Genomic DNA, 24402 nt, shown 5'->3' with positions numbered 1-24402 from the left:
CATGCTCGAGTTACAAGCAACCACATGGGCAGATATCCATAACCACTATGAGTCTAAACTAAGGATAGAAGAATCAGCTCGGGTTCCCGATATCAACCAAGGGACGGGATCGAGATAAAAACCAAGATAAGGTTAAAAGTGACTTTGATGCAAATTGGCGGTCCTCTAGAGGCCATTTTTGCTATATGAAAGAACCAAAGGTCGGAACAGCAAAGGGTTTCGATCGTCGAATAGGTTCACTCCCGATAGGAGAACCGATCGTGGTCGTAACAGCAGTTCGTTACAAGAGAAGGAGGTAACAGGGGGCCAGGACTCCACATATCCCAGGTTGTCAGACTATAACTTTAACATCAACTTAGTAGAGCTGGTATCAGCAATGAGGAACATCAACGAAGCACGGTTCCCAAAGCCAATCCGATCTGATCCTAGCTAGAGGGATCCCAATTTGTGGTGTGAATATTATAGGACTCATGACCATAGAACTGGGGACTGTCGGCACCTACGGGAAGAGGTGGCGACATTGTTAAAGAATGGCCATCTTAGGGAATTTTTAAGTGGTCGAGCCAAGAACAACTACAGCCGAAGCTGGGATAGTACAAAGCCTTCGAAGGCGGCAGAAGAACCCTCTTGGTTGACTATCAACATGATTTTCGGAGGGAATGAAATCAACGGTGTAACCTTCTCAGTGGCCAAGAAAACAAAGATATCGGTGACTCACAATAAGAGACTCCGAGCAGTTGCAGAAGATGATATCACCTTCACAGAGGAAGTCGCTTAAGGACTTCTCCTTCTACGCAATGACGCCTTGGTAATCTATCTTAATGTTTTAGATTTCAAAATTAAATGTGTTTTGGTTGACCCGGGAAGCTCAGACAACATTATCCAATAGAGAGTGACGGAGAAAGAAAAATTGACCGGAAGTATCACTCCGATGACAAAACTCTTAGCTGGATTCAATTTGACAAGTGTGACAACCCGATGAGAGATTTTGCTGCCCATGGACGATGAAGGGTTGATCAAAACCACTCTATTTGAAGTGGTAGATGGCGATATGGATTACAATGTAATCCTCGAAAGGTCGTGGATACACGAGATGAAGGTCGTGCCCTCAACGTATCACCAGTTGTTGAAGTTCCAATCCCAGAAGGAATCAAGCAGGTAAGAGGAGACCAACCGGCAGCAAGGTAGATGAATGCAGTAATAATTCCCAGCAGCAAGGAGAAAGAGTCCAACAAATAGCAATTACGGGAACCGATGCCTTCTCCCTTTCCGAAGGAAGACAATAAGGGCGATGAGTCGTCGGAATCCCACCAGGTGCCAAGATATGTTTAGGTACCGGAGGAAATGGATGCGACCAAGTCAACCGTGGAAGAACTGGAGTAAGTGGCCATGTTCGATGAATTTTTGGAAAGGAAGTTTCACTCGGGGACATAACTCAATTCAGAACTCATATTAGAATTTATAAATTTTTTTAAAGTTAACGTAGATTGTTTTGCGTGGTCGCACTCGGATATGATGAGTATCCCATTAGAGGTGGCCGTTCACAAACTGAGTCTGGACCCAAACTTACTGTGAGGACGTAATTTTTGACCGATATAAAAATTACTCCTACAACAACTCAAAATAGCTTTTAATTATTTTTTTATAGAATTTTAGGAACTTTTCTGTATTTTATTTGATTTGTTTCGTGAGTTATTTGTGTTTGGTGCATCTTTAAGTAACATTTTAAATCATAAAAATGACAAAAAATATTTCATATTTTGCTCTTCAAATTTTTTGATCTTAATATATGTTAATTGCATTACTAAGTACAAAATCACAAAAAACTAATAATACATTAGTTATTTTGATTAATTAATTAGTCTTAGTTTATAAATCATAGCTTAATTAATTAATTGTTAGATAAAGTAGTGAATAGGTTAATTTTGCAATTTAAGTTTTACATATTTTGTTAGTCGATTAGTGGTTAAAAATGAAAGAAAAGAGAAAAGAGAAAGGGCCACACATTCCCTATTGTATTAGGCCAAAAGAATTGGTAGCCCAGTCACCTTAATACCCGTTCTAGCCAGCCCAAGTCCCATATGTTTGCCCGGTCCAAGTCCCTTTAACCTCCAGGCACCCAAAATAACCTAGTATGAATGCTAAACTACGTCGTATTGAGTCAAATGTGGTCAATCTAATCCCAGCCTTTCATTTCCCCCTGATCTAACGGTTGAGAACTAAATTTCCCATCTCATATATCTGTCGGATCGGACCCCCAATCCCAAACACTCTCTCAAACCCTCTCTCAAACCCTCTCTTCTTACCTCATTGTTTCACTGCCGCCCGCCGAAATTGCCTACGGCGGTGGGCCACCACCAAACAACCTCAAATTCTCACCAAATAATCCCCATCCTCCCCTCTTTCCTAATCAGTCATCATCTTCCCCAAAATTCCCACCAAACTCACCGAATAATGGATATGAGAATTCACATAAATAGAAACCAACCCCTTTTCCAATTTTCCCCAATCCTTGCTTATTTGGGATCAAAACCCGTGTCAATCTACCTTACCTAATGAACGCCATCATTTCTAAATAGTTTTGGGATATATCGGAGCGGCCGAAAGCCGGTCAAAATTCCTTAAGTGAAAGAAATGAGTTAATAAGTCCTTAAAAGTCTCCTCTTGTCCGCCCCTCTCTAGTCACTTTAGGAGCTTTTAATTGAGGACTATCCTTTTGGCAAGTAGGTGATGCACCTACTAGTTTGCGCAGTCTCGCAAAAATATGAATATCTCTCTACTCCAATGTTGTATCAATGAACGGTTTAATCCATTGGAAACTAAACTCGTAGATCTTCAATTTGGTAGGTGTATCATTATGTAATTCTAAGTACATTGGGAGAAACACTCAGCTATATTTGACCTAATTTTCAGCATATTGATGAATATAACTTGTGATGACCTTTGCCAACTTTTGTTCCACAACTCGTTTGACTTCAAAACGTAACACACGACTATAATACAACTAAAATAACTCATAACATAATCTCATTATCATGTTGAGAACTCTAGTCTCCCCCCAAAATTACATGTTATAACATTCCCAACTTGTCGACTTTCGACGAAACTTACTTTCTTCAATTCATTTAGCTTCTAAGTCTTCCAACCCTCTTGGCACTTGTTATTCATGATCTCAAATATTTGTAACCTCCATGGTAACATGATTATCTTACTTTATGTACTTTCAAAGATGATCTTATTTATGAGCTTACATCAATTGACTTACGACGTACTCTCACATATGAAAACATGAGGTGTAACACATGAACTTTTCCGGGGATTAGGCTCTAAGGTCATTGAAGTTAAATGTGACTCCCAGCTGGTAGTAACCAAGTGTATGGGATTTTCGACCCAAAGGAAGAACGCATGCAACAATATTTGAACAAGGTCCAGGAGTTGCTTGCACGATTCAGGGAATGGTCAATCATACACATTCTAAGGGAAGAAAATGTGAAAGCAAATGCATTGGACAATTTGGGGGTCGTCCATGGAGATGTAATGATCTGACTCTAGTACAATGATTCAACTTTTGCACTCGGTATTGGATGTGGACGGTTACTGCAAGGTCAATTCAACCAACTTAGTCTGGGACTGGAGGAATAAGTTCGTTGAGTACCTTCAGCATGGCAAGTTACCCGAATACCCGAAGGCATCCCGGGCATTACGAACCAAAACAGCTCGTTACTGCCTCATAGATGGGTAGTTATACAGAAGATCATACCATGGACCAGTGGCCCGATGTCTGGGGACCTCGAAGGCGGACTACATGATGAGAAAAGTTCACGAATGAGTCTACGGGAATCACTCTTGTGCAGATTTGTTAGTTCTAAAATTGATCAGGGAAAGTTACTATTGGCCTCGAATAGAACATGGCACAAAGACGTTCGTTCAGAAGTGTGCCAAATGTCAGCGCTATGCAAAGTTGGTACATCAACCGGGGGAACTCTTACATTCGGTGTTGTTCCCATGACCATTCATGAAATGGGGGATGAATATAGTTGGTCCTCTACCACCGGGTCCCGAAAAGGTAAGATTTCTTTTGGTTTTAACTGACTACTTCACTAAATGGGTTGAATCAGTTCCTTACCAAAAGATCGGTGAACACTAAGTGATGGACTACATATGGGACCACATAATCTGCCGATTCGGAATACCGAAGGAAATTGCTTGTGACAATGGACCGCAATTCATAGGCTCAAAAGTTACCAAATTTTTGGAAGGATTGCAAATCAAGAGAATTACATCTTCACTGTACCATCTTAATGCTAACGGGCAGGCGGGATCAACCAACAAGGTAATCATTCAAAACCTGAAGAAAAAGTTAGAAGATGTTACGGGCAAATAGCCCAATGAGCTACCGGGAGTACTGTGGGCATATCGGACAATGGCAAAGTCGAGCACGGGAGAAACACTTTTCTCTCTCGTATATGGCGCAGAAGCTCTGATACCGATAGAAGTGGGGGAGCCGACTTTACGATTTTTCCGAACAAATGAAGAAGCAAACAATGAAGCGATGCGGGTGAATGTGGACTTGCTCGAGGAACACAGGGACTTGGCATACGTGAGGATGGTGGCTTAAAAGCAAATGATGGAAAGATATCACAATCGCAGGGCCAATCTCCGTTACTTTAAGGTTGGAGACTTGGTTTTGAGAAGGGTGTGTCAAAGCACTCGGGAAATCAACGCCGGGAAGCTGGGACCAACATGGAAGGCACTTATCGGGTTTCAGCTATCACCGATAAAGGGTCGTACGAGTTAGAAAATCAAGATGGAGTCAAATTGCTCAGCAATTGGAACGTGACTCACCTCAAAAGGTATTATTGTTGATTGATCCTATCAATATTGAAAGTATGTGCTGCACTCTTTTTTTCTTCATCTAGTTTTTGTCCCGGTCGGATTTTTCTGGCAAAGTTTTTAACAAGGCAGCAACGAAAAGCATACTACGAAGGGAGTGTCATCGGCAAAGAAAATACCTTTAGATATGAAGGTGCGAAGACTATCACATCTATGGTAAAACATCGATGTGGATGGTTAAGTAATCTTTGGTACGATGGCAAGCTTTACCTTCCATCACTGGAAAAGATTACTTAAATGTTCACGAGTTATTTCCATCGATGAAGCAAGACTTCTAGTGTTCGAATCCGCATGCTTTGCATTTGAACACGGGGGGGGGGGGGGGTTGATAATTTCTGATACGGCACTAAGGGTGCCACGAAAAGCAAGGACTATTAGAATGAGGATCAATATTTCATCAGAACCGTGGACTGCATGATCAGCCCCGTAGAAATAAGTTGTACAAGTTAGCCACATGTATTGGTATTTTTAATTACTCTAGCAAACAAATGCTTATGTATTTTTAAAGATAGAAGGAATAAAATAAAGTCCTTTTATTTTTATCTTATTGGTTGTCCAAATGATGAGTTAATTTAATCGTTTGAAAGTTTACTAAAACTTTAAATGCTTGTGTCGGAATGAACATGAGACGTACCTTCAAGAGCACCGTAAATATAAGGGCCCTCTCTTATGAAATCCTCATAGTAAAGGGTAGATTCTGGAAGGGTTTATGCCCGAAATCAAAAGCTATCGGATGAAAATATACCTCAATCTTTAACAAACTAAACACAAAGGGAATATTTTTGCACAACACTTAAGCAAAAAAATCTTTATTTATTTCTCAAGTGCCAAACTCAGTAAGAGATTTGGCACAATTACAAAATACAAAGGAAAAAGAAGAAGTTATACATCGTTGCCCCCATAACCCGAAGGGAGAGATGGATCTATATTTCCCCCGGTAGAGGAAGGCGGATTCACTACCGGTTCAGGATCTTCGTCTTTTTCAGTATCCCCTTCTTTTCCCGAGTACTAGAAACCAGTACTCGAAGAGTCAGCCGCAATGGGCTGAACAGGAAGATTTTGGCGAGCAGATAACTCCAGCTCCCTAGCTTAGGCAATGCAATTGTCTATGTTAGAAATGTCCACTTTGGCCTCCTCCAAAGTTTTCCTCCTCATATGATATATATCATATGTCTTCTAAAAAATGAGGGAGTCATCTTGTTCTTGGAGTTTGGATTGAAGCTTATCGACCTCGGCCCGGAGCTCTTCCCTTTAAGATTTCATGGCACTGAGGCGAGAGTCGAGCTCAACATTTGTAGTTGAGTGAATCCGGTTTTGATCCATGGCCTTCTTAAGCCTCTCTTCCGTTCGGGACCTCTTCTCCTCGGCAACATTAGCCTCCTCGGTTTTGGAGTTTAAGTTTGCCTTCAAATTATTTGTTTGCTCCTCACAGGCAGACTCGCGCTCAGCAGCAGGAAGCGCAGCGTCATGAAGCTCGGCCCACTTAGCCTTGGCCTCTTGAAGCTTTTCGTGCAATTGAGCAGCTTCTTGACTATGGGCCATTTTATCTTGCTCGCTCTGCTGCAACCGAGCCTCGAGCTCGCCCATCTCAGCAGCTTTTGCCTCCAGTATCGGGAGGCGCGCAACAAGTTGGTTTCTCTTGGCCAAAAGTTGATCCCGCTCGGAAGCGAGTCCTTGCTTGTCAAGAGTCAACCTTTGTAGGCCTTCAGAACCAAGAAAATTGGCATGCAAGAAAGAATATCAAAGTTAGGATTTCCATTGCAACAGGTGAATATAAAAGAAAATACGAGGAAACCAGTACGGTACATGCGCCGCGCTGTGCATGGCATTGTTTATCAGGCACTTCCCAAAAAGGGAGAGCATTTTCTTCCAATCTTTCCCCGAAGCCAATGACTTTAGATAATTCGCAAGCTCCACCGACTTGGACGAAACATGGCACTCTTTTGAAGCCGAAAGAGTGGCACTTCTCCTCCCTCGAGTATCTGGGGAAGGGGTTGAATAATCATGCCCCAAATTCCCGTAGACGGGAGACCGTGGAGGGTATGCATTCCTTTCTCGATTGTCTATTGTCGGTGGATGAGCGGCTGGTGTCGGTGGACGTGAACCCATCGGTGTGGAAGGTGAAGAAACAGCGGTGGTAGAATGGTTGATTATTATTTGCTTAGTGGTCGAAGGCAAAAGAGGCCCAGGGTCCAAAACTCCTTGGACCGGAGACAACATTGGGGACTGGAAAGCGAGAATCAACATTGTCTACCAGGTCCATCTCACCCCAAAGTGCTTGGGTTTCTTCTGCGGTTGGATTTTGAAGCTCTATCGGCTGAGCATCCCGTTGAGCTGATAAAGATCTTTTTTCTTCTTTGAAGGGAAGCCTCTTTATCACTGGCCTCCCCGTCATCGACAACAACCACTGTGGTCGGCTCGGATGGTGTTTTCTTTCGTTTCTTCTCCTGAGTCCCAGCTGAGGAAGGGCGTTTTCTCTTCGATTTCTTGCCCTTGGACTGGGGACACCGAGTAGAGGCGTCCTCACTAGAAGCAGATCTGCGAGCACTGCTTCGAGCAAGGGCACTTTGCAGCACCCTCCTGGCTTCTTCGAGGTCAACTTAGGCGTCGACCTCGGGGCAGACGACAGAGCCCATCGAAAGCCCTGTATCAAGCAAAAAATGGAGTTAGCAACTTTTCTCATGAAATTACCTAAGTTCGTGCAAAGATAAAAGGTCTCTAATTAAACTTTGATCATTCATTTTAGTAGGTTCACATAATTTCCAATTATCTTGACTTCCACAAAAAAGTCAATATGCAACAATCCACATTAATCTATCACAAAAATTATACTTTTTCCATTAATGCATACTTATATACTCAGTTTTGTTCTAATGTATACTTATTTACTCAAGGATTTTATGAAGTAGTGTATAACATCACTCATGCATATAAGTATACATTTTCACAATCTTACCACAGACCAAAAACAGCTAGAATCACGAGACAATTCATACTTCACAGATTCTTCTTCACCAAAACCCTAAACCCTAGTACTGCTCGGCGCTCGCCACATTATGGCGACGAATAGTCCGAACCTAGAGTGCCGAATGTACGAGGCCAAGTATCCTGAGGTGGACCAAGCGGTAATGATACAGGTTAAGAGCATGGCTGATAGTGGCGCCTATGTTTCCCTTCTCGAGTACAATAACATTGAAGGAATGATCCTTTTCTCCGAGCTCTCTCGCCGTCGAATTAGGAGTATCAGTAGTCTCATTAAAGTTGGCCGAATCGAGCCCGTTATGGTTCTTAGGGTTGACCATGAGAGAGGTTATATTGATCTTAGTAAGCGAAGGGTTTCTGAGGAAGATATTCAGGGTTGTGAGGAAAGGTACAATAAGAGCAAGCTTATTCATTCCATTATGCGCCACGTTGCTGAAACTATGAACATCGATTTGGAGGTTAGCTACTTGTTATGTTAAGTTTCTTCGGTTCGTGTTGAATTTAATTGGTTATGGAGAAATTACTTGTGAATATGGATATGTTGTTGAAGTGTAATGTAAGTAGAAATTGACTGTTTTGTTATTCGGCATTATTTCAAAACTCATCCAAATCACCATTTGGCATGCTGTCCAAATTATGGAAAATGAAGTGTTTGCAGGTGTTATGGCAATTGTATCTGAAATTGAGTTTTGAGTATAAAGGATGAATGACTAAAATCACCTTTCCTTTCAATTTCTCAATACACTAAATAGTCAAGCACATAGCGTAGCCAGGGATGCTAACAAGGGATTCAAAAAAATGCAAAAAGGCTATACCTAGAAGCTTCCCTTAGATTAAGAGGATTCAATAGTTTATATATATACAATTATTTTTTATACTTGCACAATATAGTTTCGGACTATCCTTACTTTTAGCTCCGCCACTGGTCAAGCATATGATGAAAAATATTTGTCTTCTAGCAAGAATTTAGAGGGAGCTTGGTTCTTTGTGCCAAGTCTTGTATTCGTACCATGGTACTAAGTGATCACAAACGGAAGCAAAAACCTGGATAGTGTAGAAAAACAAGGAAATGGAAGATAGAAGTTAGACACAAAATTAATTTGAATCTAATAGAAATTAGGATAAAGAAACCCTAATAACCTTTAAACCCAGTTAAGAATGCACCTAACTATGAGATCCTCAAGAGATTGATTACTCTTGCAAATTCCGGGCAAAGGTTAATATGCAATTAAGCAATTCACAACCAAATCACTTACCAATTAACGCTAAGTGCTTACTAATCAAAGCAATTGAAGAAAGTAGTAAAGGAATTAAAAGCTTAAACTCATAAATGCATAAATGTAAAGGAAAGGATAAATGGCATCATTGTCTTTGTTCATTGAAATCTAAACCTATGAAGTAGCAAGAATTGACAATTTGTACTCTAGCTATTTTAGGTATAAGTAATTCCTAAAATAGCCCTAAGGAGTGGCTTAAGGTGTAATTTAACCGCTTTGGAAAAAAAATCAGAATCTGGCCCGTCTTCAGAGCGCTTAGAGGTGTGTGAACGTGCTTCAATGTGGCCCTCCTGCACAATTGTGCTGTGCAATGTCCTCCCAGTCTGAGCTCCAGTCATCCTTCTGCGCAATTGTGTCCACAGGTGCCGATCGCGCTGAAAATCCTTCAGGCCTTCTTGTGCGATCGCTATATGCTTCCGCAATCGCAATAAATGAGCTTCAGCTCCAGTTCCAGCAATCTGCCACAGCTCCTCCATGTCTTCTTCTTCAGTTCCCATCTCTGTTGGAGGTCCTTCCTTGTATTCTAGCAATGTGTAATAAGTCAAAGACCTCTCCATGACATCCTTGGTGGCGTCCATCTTGGAGATCAACAACCCGAGCACTTGAAGCTCCTTTGCTTGGCTCCTTGTGAAGGGTCTTGAAGGTGCATGTGTAGTCACTGAGTAATCAGAGGAGTTTACTTTATTTATTACCTACATTGTAGTGACAATTTGAGTTAATTGCCACATTAAGCGTTCAGGTTCTCATTTTGTTTGCCGGATACTGCTAATGGATCCCATGTTAAGGCTCCATGTTGTTTCAGAATCATAGGATGCAAAATTTATTGTTGTGCATTTTGAAACCGTGATGTAATTTCATTTCTTTGGGGAGTCGATGAGGAGTAAGACAAAAATTGTGCTGCTACTGCAATTTGTTGTGCCTAATGTTGTGCAGTGCAATTTAAAGAACATATATTGGAGGATGAAACTGTTCTATTGGGTGTATGTTTGGCACAGGCTGGGTGGTGGGGAGAGCATTGACAAATTTCAAATAAGTTAGCGTTCAGAGGAAGAAATCAATTGTTTGAGTAGGGCAAGTGAGAGGGAAGATTTTGACTACCACCACATATCATTTTGCTATCTACATATGAGAATTTAGCAATTACCCTGCCCCTACTACTCCGTAATGTGTTGACATGATACCATATGCCGTGCTCTGCTGCTTTATTTCTACTTCCTGTTTGTCCTCAGTTTTGTTATATTTTTGAGTTATGGTACTGTGGTCTACCTAGATCTCTGAGGCATTGTGCCTTATCATATCTCTCCTAATATTTAACTCGAACTTATGATACGACCTTCGCTGGAACAACATAAAGACCTGGTTGGTCCCCTTCTAGAGTCACCGAGGGAAATGATTCTTGATTGGGAAAAAACTTGGCACTTTTTTTGTATCCGTTTTGCGAATCAGGTTCCAAGTGAGAGATACCAAAAGAAAGGGAGCGTGCTTTAGGACACTAGCTGGCATTTACTTGGGCTCATTTCAAGTCCCCTGCTTCAAAATTAAAATAACAGAGAAACATCATGACTGTTTTCATTTGTTTGATGAAGCAAATTGATGCTGGATCAGAGGAAGTGCAATGTGGAAACTGTTTATTTATATGCCCCTTGTTTTTGCTAAGCACTTTTTGCTGCTTTGGTTTTAACAGCAATGTCCATTTCGAAGCATGAGGCTAATTCCTAGCACCATGCTTCAAAATTAAAATAACAGAGATATCTGGTGGATTTTTTTTTGAATTAATAGAGAAGCATCTTGACTGTTTTCTTTTCTTTCTGCTGGATTGGTTGCTGGGAGCATTGTTCAAAGTATCATCGTAATTTACTGGTCAGGGAGGTGGTGCAGATTAAACTGTTCTATTTGCTTTCTTTTCTGAACGCAAGCATTGTTTGTGCATGATCTACTTTCTGCTCTGTGCTATTATGCTCAGATCAATTCTTTTTTCTTGAAGCTGTCCAGATCTTTAGAATTTCTTCTCTCGAATTTCGATTAATCATCTGATCTGTTTATTGCAGGACCTTTATGTCCATGTTGGTTGGCCTTTATACAGAAAATATGGTCATGCTATTGAGGTGAGAATTGGTATCTGTTTCCAATCTCCCTTTTTTTCTCTAACGACTATCAAGATTTGTCATTTGTAGATTTCTTGGTTTTGATTCCCAGGCATTCAAACTAATTGTCAACGATCCAGATCCAATCCTTAATTCCCTCACCCGTGAAATTAAAGAAACTGGCCCCGACGGGCAGGAGGTAGTCTTTTGTCATATCATTTTCTAGGTTAGTTTCTTCCATTGGTGTTAAAATGATGTATACTGTCTTATTCTTCCAAAGGTTACTAAGGTGGTTCCTGCTCTATCAGAGAAAGTTAAAGATGTATTAGTCAAGAACATTAGGAGGAGGATGACCCCACAACCGTTGAAGATCCGAGCAGATATTGAGATGAAATGTTTTCAGTTTGATGGTGTTATTCACATTAAGGTTATTAAAGTTGGAATCATTTTTTCATGTGATTATTTATTTCTTCAACCTATTGTCAACACTTGTAGAGGGCATAGTTTTTTTGAACATTGACTACTTAAATTTGCACTGATGGTTTATTAACCATCTGATTCAGGAAGCAATGCATAAAGCTGAAGCTGCCGGTAATCAGGATTGCCCAGTTAAAATTAAACTTGTTGCGCCTCCAGTATATGTGCTGAACGCTCAGACTCTTGACAAGGTAATAGACTGCTGTATGTAATTGTCGGCATCTTGTTTGTTGCCTGATGAAATGTTGTGTGTTTTACCAGATAATGACTGAATGGTGTTATATTGTACATGAGTACTGTTTATGTTCTTTGTTTTCTACTGAGCGTGTGCGGCATTGCGACATTTCTTTGTTGCTGCTTACAAGTGATTTTTTAAGGAAAACTTGATAAAGAAAAAGTAAAATTTTGAGGAATTAAGGATGGTCGCTTAAAGGGCTTTGAGTTTCTACCAGATGTTTGAGTTAAGACTCTATCTACTTGCCTTCAGTGAGAAGTAGCTGAAAGCATACTTGTTGCCATCCCTTAATGAGTTTCTAGGAGAAATTTATTGAGTCTATATTCCATATGTTATTACTGCTTCACCAAAATAGCTTGGGGGAAGACCTTTTCACAAAAAAAAAAAAGAAGAAGAAATTTCTCCAAAATAAAAAACGAACCTTATAAAAAAAAAAAAAGCTTGGGAAGACTCTCTAGCCTCCTCAATGCTCCCTCTCATTCCTAGTAATTCTGTTGACAACAAACAAGGATGTCTCTCTTAGTGATCTGCTCGGTGTACTTTTTTTTTTGTGAAGCTCTACAGCTGGACTTCTTTTGCTTGCTAGAATTCTGCAAAGACCATCTCTTATATATTGTTATATCTCTCCTTTACAGGGACTTTGCCAACTATCCTTTTGTTCTGTATTAAAAGAAAAGATGTTAAAATGATAATGGGTTTCAGGATAGTGAACCTGCCCAGAATCTCTAGAGTAGGACGGAATAAGAAGGAAATCAATCACAAAGGGAAAAATAAGCAGCTTAATCTGCTCATCCGCTTCCACCATTTATCACTTTCCATATGCTGCTAACTCTGGCAAATCAGATTATCAAAGGCTAAAGGGTAAAAAGCTCTAACACCTGTTAGGGCTTTAAGTATGAAGCACTTAAAGTGTCCACTTTATTGAAGGAAAAGTGCGTAAATGAGGAAATAATTGAAATATACATGTGATGCAAGAAAAACTAACTAAACAAAAAAGCACATAAGGATGTGGCATAGTGTGTACAAACCTTGGAGACTAGAGTTCAAATCTCATCAGAGATAAAAAAAATTACTAGGTGATTTCTTCCCATCTGACTAAGCGCTGGTGGGCAAGGTCACCTGGCGGGATGTAGAAGGTACCCGGTGGAATAGTCGAGGTGCACACAAGCTAGCCGGGCAGTGGGCACCATCGTTATAAAAAAAAACTAAAATAATAACAATAATTATATGGAAGAGTGGATTTAAAAGATTACCATTAAGTGGTATGAAGTATGCATAAGAAAACGGAATACTAATCATGTAAATACTAATCTTGTAAATCAAGTTCAGAAATCATTTACAATTTATTATTTAGATGCAAATATACAATTTTAAGTTTCTAACTCAAATTTAGTGACCAGATATATGGTACTTCAATTAAATTTTAATTTTCTATTCTAATTTGTTAACAAATATATTCTTAGTTTCCCCAATAACTACATATCACTTCGTCAGCTATATTTATATTTAAGAAAATAGCAGCTTTGGTCCCTTAATTTTTGGGTTATTCTAATTTTGCTTCCTGTATAACTTTGCTGAGCACATCTGACCTTCAATTACACCATAATTGCAGTTTGGTCCAATTATGAACAGTAATAGACAAATGTTAATTTCTACCTTGTGCAATTCGTGAATTATGAGAAAAATTATAGCTACAGACAAAATAGAAAAGCTTTTTCTTAATTATTGAAGAAGAGGACCAAGGTACTGGAGCCCAAAGGGTGGGAAGTAGAAGGGAGAAACCTTGATAGATCATGGATCAAACTAATGGAAGTTAAGATCATGGATCGCCTTTCTAGAGAAGCTTGTGGAGGAGCGCATCAAGGTGGAGGAGTTGATGCTGCTGCTTGAGTAAGACATTGTTTACAATTTTGTCAGCGATTCAAATCTTTTGCACTTTTGACCAGTTAAATGGAGAAAATGGGACTAGTCAAAGAAATGGAAAAAAACTCAAAAAGGCATGAAGCACTCCAACAGCAAACTCTTTAACTGAAAGCAAGAGTGATACCAAAATCCAATTCAGTATAAGCAAAATAAATTGAGAAAAAGGAATCTACTTTGCTATCAAAGCCATAGAGTTCACTAAAAGTCAAACAAAAGTCACAACCAAAATGCAGAACGGCATACTTCAAAATCCAACTTCACTATACCCATCTGCAGTCTTCATCCTCGGCTGATAGAGGAATTCTACTTACATTTATCCTTGATTTTCTTCAGATTTTTTGCTCTGTTAAGGCTGCTTTGATTGTTTTATTGTTTTCTTCTTCCTCTTTTTTCCAAGCAAAATATTTTATCGATTTCATTAGGGGCTTTTGGGGTGTAGAAGTAGATGCCTCTCATGGTCATGATTACTCCACTGGTTTTGGTTTCTAGATTAACTCCTTTTGGCATCTTTAGCGGACGAAAGAGGGGCTATACTTGGTTTTCACCAAATTGTGAAGAAAACATTGAAGATTAAACGTAATTTGATATACGCTGCAAGAGATCGCCAGTGACTTCTTCCTAAAACCCTAGCTAATAGAAGAATGAGAGATCCAGCTATGATTATTTCTCTTAATACCAAAATTATCCTAGTACAAATTATCCTCAGCCTACTTTGATTGATAATTGGACCAAGGTCGTACCTATAATTGAATTGAATTTCCGTCGAGTTATCATGAATCATCGCAGCAACGGGCAGAGCCCGCGTCGACCTTTTATCTAATAAATGCATCCCTTCCAGAAGTCGGGGTTTGTTGCACGTATTAGCTCTAGAATTACTACGGTTATCCGAGTAGTAGATACCATCAAACAAACTATAACTGATTTAATGAGCCATTCGCAGTTTCACAGTCTGAATTTGTTCATACTTACTGTTACGCGGCGCCTTCCTGAAGTTCCTTGGAAGGGCGACGTAAGGCTAGGCAACCGATGTCAGTACGGTTGCTGTCCGCCAACTGAGGTCCCCTCCGTACGCTAGACTAGATTGTCAGTGCCGTACGGGAAAACCAATGTCATGAGCAATTGAAAGAGAGCAGAAAAGAGAATTGAGAATGAAAGAAAGCTTGATTGCATTGAATGAAAGCTATTACAGAAAACAAGACGGTGTCGGGGGGGAGAGACACCAGTACAGAGAATTGTTTGCTTGCTTGAAAGTTTTGATTGCTTGGTCCCCCTTAATAATGCTTAAAAAAAATAAACCAAAGTTACATGACTAGACCTATGAAAGCTGGAAAATCACACTTAAAGAAAATGCAGCAAAACTACTCTATATTTACAATGAAAAGGACTTAGTCTTCTACAAAGCAGCAGCAAGTCCGTTGGCAGCAACTTTGTCTTTAGCATCAGGGTCTGCGCGCGCGGCATTGTCTGCGCGCGCGGCGCTGTTGGCTTTTGCCTGTGGCTGGGCGCTGGCGATGGCTATCGGTGGGGCGACAGAGGCACATGCGCGCTTGTCACTTGGAGCTGCCGAGACCACGGGGCCGACCGTGGCGACGGGCGTTGGGAGGCTGGCCAGGACGCCACGGGGCGCGTCCAAGGGATCATGGGGCATGGCTGGAAAGCCGCCCATGACATTCTCTCCCCCACCTGAGTTGGCGACGTCCTCGGCGCCTTCCTTGCAAGGTAATCATCAATCAGGCTCTTGTAGGCTTTGAGGTTTGTTCCCCTCTCCCAAGTATTCTCCTCTACATCACATCCCTGCCATTTCACCAAGAACTCCTGGTGATCTTTTCTTGAGGCGTGAATCACTCGATCATCAAGAATAGCTTCAGCACGCCTTTTCCCGGTTGAATTGGGGCCTCGAATACTTGGTATTGTGAGTTGGCTTCGTGAAGGATCCTCCATATCTTCCCGAAAAGGTTTCAGGAGACTGACATGGAAAACAGGATGGATTTTCCACCAAGCTGGGGTATCCACCCGGTATGCAACTTTCCCAATGCGCCTTTCAATGGACAAGGGTCCAATATATTTTTGCAATAGGCGAGGGTCATGGACCCCTGCAAACAAGTACCGCTTTGGGATTTTGACCATCACTTTGTCTCCCACCTGGTATTCCACAAAGCGGCGATTCTGATCAGCATGCCTCTTCATCCGCTTTTGGGCTTTGACAAGATAGCTCCGCACTATCTCCAAATTTTGCTTCCATTCTTTTGAGAAGCTGGCAGCCCGAGGAGATTTTGACATGTTTGGTGCGTTCACTGTGTGTGGGAGTAGCGGTTGCTGTCCGGTAACAATTTCAAAAGCGCTTTTGTTGGTACTTGAGCTCTTTTGTGAATTGAAACACAGTTGAGCAGCATCCAGAAGCTTCACCCAATTCTTCTGCGATCCGGTCACAAAGTGCCGGAGATATTCCTCTAGCATGCCATTGAATCGCTCCGTCTGGCCATCAGATTGCGGATGAAAACTTGAGCTATGACTCAATTTTGACCCGAGGCACTTAAAGAGTTGGGTCCAAAAATTGCTAGTGAAGCGTGAGTCGCGATCACTAACAATGTCTTTAGGTAAGCCCCAATACTTGACGACATGAGAGAAGAATAGTCGAGCTGTATCTTCTGCTGATATATATTGTGGGGCTGCTATAAAGGTAGCATACTTGGAAAACCGATCCACCACAACCAAGATAGTTGTGAGATCTCCGACCTTGGGCAATCCGGTGATGAAGTCCAGGGAAACGCTTTCCCAAGGTCTTTTTGGTACAGCTAGTGGTTCCAAGAGCCCTGCCTGCGTCAAGCGGTCTGACTTATCTTTCTGGCATACTAGACAAGTCTTCACATACTGAGCGACGTCATCGACCATTTGAGGCCAATAATATGCACGGCGAAGTAATGCCATGGTGCGTTCCTCGCCGGGATGACCGGCCCACAAAGTATCGTGGCATTCTGCAAGAAGAGTCCGTCGCAGATCTCCTCCTTTAGGAACATAAAGTCGGTTCCCTTTCACCTTCAGGAACCCATCTTCGGTGTAGAACTGGCGAGTCTTGCCCTGTCCTACCAAATCAACCAAATACTGTGCAGCAGGATCCTTGATGAGTAGATCCTGTATCTGGTCTTTTATGGTGGTGGTTACTTCGCTTCCCTTTAGGGCGGCGAGTACACACATCGATGCTAGATCAGCTCTCCGACTGAGTGCATCAGCAACATGATTGGTCTTTCCACTTCGGTACTCCAGGTTGAAGTGAAATTCCGCTAGGAGTTCCTGCCACCTAGCCTGTCGTCCATTCAGCTTTGGCTGGGTCATGAAATGGCTAACGGCTGTGTTGTCTGTCTTGACCACGAATGGGGCTCCCAGTAGATAATGCCTCCAAAGGCGTAAGCAATGAACGACAGCCAATAATTCTTTCTCATGGGCGGCATAGCGCCGCTCTGCATCCTTCAGTTTCCGGCTCTCGTACGCTACGGGATGCCCTTCTTGTAGCAATACTCCACCAAGTGCATAGTCGGAGGCATCCGTTTGCACTTCGAATGGCTTGGCCAAGTCAGGGAGGGCCAAGACTGGGCTACTAGACATAGCCATCTTCAATGCGTCGAAGGCCTCTGCCCCAATCCCACGGGGTGGCCTTCTTGAGAAGTTCTGTCAGCGGCACTGCAATGAGGGAGTAACTTTTCACAAACCGCCGATAGAAGTTGCATAGGCCAAGGAACGACCTCAAGGCATGTATATCCTTAGGAGGCGGCCATTCTGTAATGGCCTGAATCTTCTGCTGGTCCATCTTGATCCTCCCTTCCTCGATGACATGTCCGAGGAAGTCAATTTGTTTCTGAGCAAAGGAGCACTTGGATAGCTTCGCATATAATTCGTGCTCCCGCAATCGGGCTAGGACCTTCCGCAAATGCTCCAGGTGTTCTTCTAGTGTCTGGCTATATACCACAATGTCATCCAAATAAACCACGACGAATTCATCAATGTATTCTCGGAAGACTTGGTTCATCAAGGTGCAAAATGTGGCTGGCGCGTTAGTCAAGCCAAAGGGCATAACCAGGAAGTCGTACGACCCATATCTTGTCACACAGGTCGTCTTGTGCTCATCACCATCGGCAATCCGAACTTGCCAATAACCTGTCCTCAGGTCTATTTTGGTGAATACCGTCGCACCACCCAGTCTATCAAACAAGTCTGCCATTAGCGGAATAGGGTACTTGTTTTTCACGGTGATTTTGTTTAGAGCCCGGTAATCCACGCAGAGTCGCAAACTACCATCATGTTTCTTTTGGAATAGCACAGGGGACCCGTATGGGGACTTAGAGGGCACAATGATCCCTGTGTCTAGCATTTCCGTCAATTGTCTCCGAAGCTCGGCGAGTTCGGGTTGTGACATTCTGTATGGCGCCCGGGCAGGTGGCTTCGCACCCGGCACCAACTCAATCTCATGGTCCACAGTTCGCCTAGGCGGAAGACGCTTTGGCATGTCTTGTGGCATGATGTCTTCAAATTCCAGAAGTAACTCCTTCACGGGTGCAGGAATGGGACCCGAGGAGCGTTCTATATCTTCCATGCAGAGGGTAGCCAGGAACGTGGGTTCATGTCTTTTTACCCCCTTCTTCAACTGCAAGGCCGAGATGTTCTCGGCTGCCATCTTCATGGGAATGCACGGAATAATGCAGGGCTTGGCCCCATTTGCCCCCATCATCAGTAGCATGTCTGCATACGGTGCGGCATGGTATTGGTCTGTCTCAGGAATTCCAACCCCACGATTAACTCAAAGTCATCTATGATCACTACGCGCAGGTTGAACTTTCCTTCATAAGGGCCAAGCTTCACTGGTACTTCTTTGGCTATTCCACCCACTGGTTGAGGTGGTGAGTTGATAGCCTTCACACGACCTTTGCCCTTTCCTACAACTAGTCCAAGACGCTCCACCTGAGTCGAGGCTAAGTAGTTGTGGGTGGCACCCGTGTCTATCATTGCCCGAATTGGCTTGCCATTTACCTTCATGTCAACGAACATTAGGGTCCTCTCTTGATGAGGAGGAGTCCTCAAATTTGCCTTCTTATTTCCTTTCCTGGCAATTGGACAGGGGTCCTTCTTCTTGCGGATACCGGCACTGGTTCCCGCTAAGGGCTCAGAAATGGAGCCAACAATTGCATTGAATGCACCTACTGGCTCGGTCTGGTCCGCATCATCGGCGTCGTCATCCGTCCCATCCTCAAAAGTTTGATGGGCGTTCATCTGTGCATGTGGACATTCATTATTCCAATGTGGTCCGCCGCAATGGCGACATCCTGAGGGGGGCTTCCTCCCCCGATCATTGTTGTTAGATGCAGCACTAGTACTGCCGGAAGAGGGAGCCTTGGATTTGGGTGCACTCCGGTCTCCTCCACTTCTGCTAGGGCCACTAGTGTTTGGTTGGCCCCCTTTGTATCCTCCTCGGACAGGCTGTTGAGGCCTATCCTTCCGAGCTTCCACTTGGTAATCCCCAAGGCACTCTGCTGCTTGGATTGCCTTAGGCAACGTGTCTACCCTTTGTCTCTGCAACTCCATCCGGGCATAAGGTTTCAACCCTGCCAGGAAGGTGAAGAGTTTGTCTTTGTCCCCCATGTCTCGGATGTTCAGCATGAGCGCGGAGAATTCCCGCACGTAATCTCGCACTGATTTGGTCTGAGCTCCCGCAACTTTCTCCTGGCATTGTACTCAACATTTTCGGGGAAGAACTGTAGGCGTATGGCTGCCTTCAGTTCCGCCCATGTGTCGAGGGCATCCTCACCTGCCTTGATGGCTTCGTACTTCACCTGCCACCAGAGTTTGGCATCACCCTGAAGATACATGGCAGCAGTTGCTACCTTCTTAGCTTCTTCCAGGCTTCCCACGGCATCGAAGTATTGCTCGATGTCGAAAATGAAATTTTTCACTTCTTTGGCATTCCGAGCTCCACTGTATGGCTTTGGCTCAAGAATTTTCAGCTTTTGTGCCATGGGGGCGAGGTTCACACCACCCCCAAATTGGTTTCCGCCTCCTCGAAGTAGGCCTTGTAAAGTAGCATTAACAACATTGAGCTGGCCTGTCAAGTTGTCTATGGTTTGTTGCATGGCAGTCACCCTGTCTGCCTCTTGTTCCCTGTTGGCTAAATCCTCGGCACGCTCCTGCTGGAGGACCTCAAATTTACCAAAAATTTCAGCTGCCTCTGTGGCTGCTGTTTGCCGGTCTCCTTCAGAGTCGCGGCTGATGTTTTCTATGTCAACTTCGGCCTGGATGAGTCTGCGGTCCAGGTCGTCCAACCTTTGCACTAGGCTGGTTTTTAGATCGGGCACCATTTCCACGATGGGCCGTAATGCGTCAACCGTTCCCTCAAGGGTCGCGATGCGATACTCAACATTTTCGGGGAAGAACTGTAGGCGTATGGCTGCCTTCAGTTCCGCCCATGTGTCGAGGGCATCTTCACCTGCCTTGATGGCTTCGTACTTCACCCGCCACCAGAGTTTGGCATCACCCTGAAGATACATGGCAGCAGTTGCTACCTTCTTAGCTTCTTCCAGGCTTCCCACGGCATCGAAGTATTGCTCGATGTCGAAAATGAAATTTTCCACTTCTTTGGCATTCCGAGCTCCACTGTATGGCTTTGGCTCAGGAATTTTCAGCTTTTGTGCCATGGGGGCGAGGTTCACACCACCCCCAAATTGGTTTCCGCCTCCTCGAAGTAGGCCTTGTAAAGCAGCATTGACAACATTGAGCTGGCCTGTCAAGTTGTCTATGGTTTGTTGCATGGCAGTCACCCTGTCTGCCTCTTGTTCCCTGTTGGCTAAATCCTCGGCACGCTCCTGCTGGAGGACCTCAAATTTACCAAAAATTTCAGCTGCCTCTGTGGCTGCTGTTTGCCGGTCTCCTTCAGAGTCGCGGCTGATGTTTTCTATGTCAACTTCGGCCTGGATGAGTCTGCGGTCCAGGTCGTCCAACCTTTGCACTAGGCTGGTTTTTAGATCGGGCACCATTTCCACGATGGGCCGTAATGCGTCAACCGTTCCCTCAAGGGTCGCGATGCGATCCCCATAATTCACCATGGTCAGAAATGGTGGTAATTGCAATGTGATCCCTCGTCCGATGTCGAGCCTAGGCTCTGATACCAACTGTTACGCGGCGCCTTCCTGAAGTTCCTTGGAAGGGCGACGTAAGGCTAGGCAACCGATGTCAGTACGGTTGCTGTCCGCCAACTGAGGTCCCCTCCGTACGCTAGACTAGATTGTCAGTGCCGTACGGGAAAACCAATGTCATGAGCAATTGAAAGAGAGCAGAAAAGAGAATTGAGAATGAAAGAAAGCTTGATTGCATTGAATGAAAGCTATTACAGAAAACAAGACGGTGTCGGGGGGGAGAGACACCAGTACAGAGAATTGTTTGCTTGCTTGAAAGTTTTGATTGCTTGGTCCCCCTTAATAATGCTTAAAAAAAATAAACCAAAGTTACATGACTAGACCTATGAAAGCTGGAAAATCACACTTAAAGAAAATGCAGCAAAACTACTCTATATTTACAATGAAAAGGACTTAGTCTTCTACAAAGCAGCAGCAAGTCCGTTGGCAGCAACTTTGTCTTTAGCATCAGGGTCTGCGCGCGCGGCATTGTCTGCGCGCGCGGCGCTGTTGGCTTTTGCCTGTGGCTGGGCGCTGGCGATGGCTATCGGTGGGGCGACAGAGGCACATGCGCGCTTGTCACTTGGAGCTGCCGAGACCACGGGGCCGACCGTGGCGACGGGCGTTGGGAGGCTGGCCAGGACGCCACGGGGCGCGTCCAAGGGATCATGGGGCATGGCTGGAAAGCCGCCCATGACACTACACATGAAAACAGAAAAAGAGAGAAGTTAACACAATTGTATATTCTGACCTTCTCAAAAAAAATAAAAAATTACAGGCTTGTATAATGTTTCATTTTGCCACAAAACTCTCATTGAAATGTCCAATCTAGCCATTGTCTTATAAATTAATTATTTTTCTTTTTATTGCCTTTTTTATATGCTTTCTAGATGTCCAGTTTCTTCTCTGTTGTTGTTGCAGTTCAGTATATATGATTAAGACGTGTTATCAAAGGCGAAAAGCGCAAAAAATCTCTAAGGCTTGTTGAGGCTTTAAGCGCAAAGCACAAATAAAGCGTGGGCTTTAATGAAAAAAGGCACAACGGGAGGAAAAAGTAAAAATATGTATATGTAGTCCAAGACGAATAATTATAAGCATGAATAACAAATATATGGACAAAAAAATTGAAGAAAAAATAACGATAAAGTGAAATAAGTGTCGCATTTTCAGGATTACACTTATTGGCAAGGAAAGTATGCCTTAGAGCCTTGATGCGATACTGAAGCGCCCGCAAAGCGAGGCAAAGCGAGGCAAAGCGCTCCACATGTTTTGAGCCTCTCTTTAGGGCTTAAGCGCGCCTTTGACAACAATGTGATTAAGTGGGTCCCTTGAACTCCCTTATAAATACTTTTAAATACACAACTTAGACTTGAAATTCAGAAAATTTATGTTCATTTTGCCTTCCTTTTTACTCATTAGTTTCTTTAATATTCTTTTGTTTGTGAAAATTTATGGTCATTTTGCCTTCCTTTTTACTCATTAGTTTCTTTAATATTCTTTTGTTGCAAAGCATACTTTCAGGGCATGAATGTTGACTGGTACCATTGAAAATAAGTCACAGAAAGGGGGAAAACAGGGACAAAAGAAAATTAATAGATTGTGAGTTTGTGACGGATTGGTTGCAAAAATTCTGCTTCGTAATAGCGTCAGACAGTCTAGGCTCCTGCTATTGAATTGTTTGGAAGAATCACACTCACTCTTAAGAGTGGTGCTCTCCATAAATCACACTCCAAATGCTGCAGCAAAAAGTTAAACAGTGTAGTGGTTGTGCATTGTATTGTTCAGAAGAACTTTGCAAATGCTAAAGAGTGTCGCTCTCTTTGGTGGGGCACTTGGATTATGATTTGCTATTTCTACAGTTTTGAGGATTCACAGAGTTTATGTGTTTGATTTATGAAGCATTTAATCTGTAATTATGTCTTGCCCTATAATTTTCTTGCCTCTTAAATTTATGTCAAATTTCAAATAGAATCCAAATTTCAGATGACAATATGTACTTTATTTCTTGGAGCAGGAGCAAGGTATAGCTGTCCTCAGTAAAGCAATTGCGGCTTGCACCCAGGAAATAGAACGGCATAAAGGAAAACTTACAGTCAAGGAGGCCCCTCGAGCGGTGAGAGATTTTTGTTCATTAAAACTGTTTTATATTCCAATTATAGTCATGCATTTTCTTCTTCCTAACTCTGAGAGACCTTTACTTTGACATTGGGATAATTGACACATCAAGATATGGATCAAGCTTAGACTTAGATTTGCAAGATTTAGCACAAACAAACAATAATTAATAAAGCTTGTAAATCTCTTGATAGTTATATTTGATGCTGGGGAAGACCTGAGACCTCCCTTCCCCCCCTGATAAGTAAAGCTGACACTTCAGGGGGTTTGTTATTAGGAGCTCAACAGATATAGCGCTCCGATTATTTTTTTGAACTATTTTCCTGTTGAATCAAATTAGATCTTAAGATTTGGATTAAAAAACTCGGTTGATGCTCCTCGGGAGTATTTGATTGACTGGAATTGAGCACCGAGATTAACTGTATAATTGTATAGTTCCGACATATAAAAATAACCCTACAATTGTATAGTTTCGTCACTACTTTTCTTTGTTTTTGTCTCGTGACTAATATTTCTTGTCTTGCGTCTCTGATGTGATAAAAATCTTTTCAGGTGAGTGAGCGGGAAGACAAATTACTTGCTGAACAAATGGCTAAACTTGGACGTGAAAACGAGGAGAGAAGTGGTGATGAAGATAGTGAAGAGGAAGAAGATACAGGAATGGGAGAAATTGATCTTGAAAAGTCAGGAACTGGAATAACAGATTGAAACTGAAGCTTGTTGTGGACTTGAACTACACTCCGCATTTTCGTACCTAACTGTCTACTCTTTTCTCTGTCCTTTGTTAAGCCCTTTTGCTTATTTTTGGCCTTTCTCTTTTTAAGTATTTGAGATGGTATACAAAATCAACCTTGAGGTTAAGTCCTTACGGCTATTGGTAAAATACAAATTTAGCTACAAAGGGGATTGTTGATGGCACAATGTCCACGAAGCATGTTAAAATAATATATTTGACCTATCAAAAGTACGTGTCTGAGCTAAGTGCGCGACAACGTTAATAAGCTAGCCGGCCATCAACTACTTTTTGAAATCATATTGATCTTCTGTAAATAGACAGATGCCTCTGCCCTAGTCGTTCCTTGCTGTTGAGCCACCTCTTACCTATATATATATTTTTAAAAATTATGCTCTTGGAATTCTTTTTCACCAAACAGTAGATGGAAGGCTCATATTTTAGTGGGTTATGGATTATAATGTAAATATGGAAACATATAGAGTAAGAGTAGTTCGGATATTTGGCATTTCAGTCATAATCTCAA

General features: G+C 42.6%; 1 protein-coding gene across 1 annotated transcript; it reads left to right on the top strand.

Moving 5' to 3' along the window:
* The first annotated feature begins 7777 nt into the window (after nt 1-7777).
* On the top strand, nt 7778-24004 carry LOC104106478 (eukaryotic translation initiation factor 2 subunit alpha homolog). The gene is made up of 7 exons (XM_009615028.4): nt 7778-8333; nt 11201-11257; nt 11349-11435; nt 11517-11663; nt 11800-11904; nt 23043-23141; nt 23696-24004. Exons 1-7 carry the CDS (start codon nt 7950-7952, stop codon nt 23849-23851), a joined length of 1035 nt encoding a protein of 344 aa, XP_009613323.1. The 5' UTR covers nt 7778-7949; the 3' UTR covers nt 23852-24004.
* Nucleotides 24005-24402: the final 398 nt, after the last annotated feature.

Source organism: Nicotiana tomentosiformis, chromosome 3 (genome assembly GCF_000390325.3).
Source record: "Nicotiana tomentosiformis chromosome 3, ASM39032v3, whole genome shotgun sequence".
Classification (NCBI taxonomy): Eukaryota; Viridiplantae; Streptophyta; class Magnoliopsida; order Solanales; family Solanaceae; genus Nicotiana; species Nicotiana tomentosiformis.
Note: the sequence above shows the minus strand (reverse complement) of the source record. Positions and strands in the feature narration are given on the sequence as shown.

Excerpts from the sequence above, each read along its gene's own strand:
- LOC104106478 (XM_009615028.4), top strand. The coding sequence starts at position 7,950 with ATGGCGACGAATAGTCCGAACCTAGAGTGCCGAATGTACGAGGCCAAG. Across the intron at positions 11,664-11,799 it reads ATGGTGTTATTCACATTAAG|GAAGCAATGCATAAAGCTGA; the intron begins GTTATTAAAGTT and ends CATCTGATTCAG. Across the intron at positions 23,142-23,695 it reads TCAAGGAGGCCCCTCGAGCG|GTGAGTGAGCGGGAAGACAA; the intron begins GTGAGAGATTTT and ends AAATCTTTTCAG.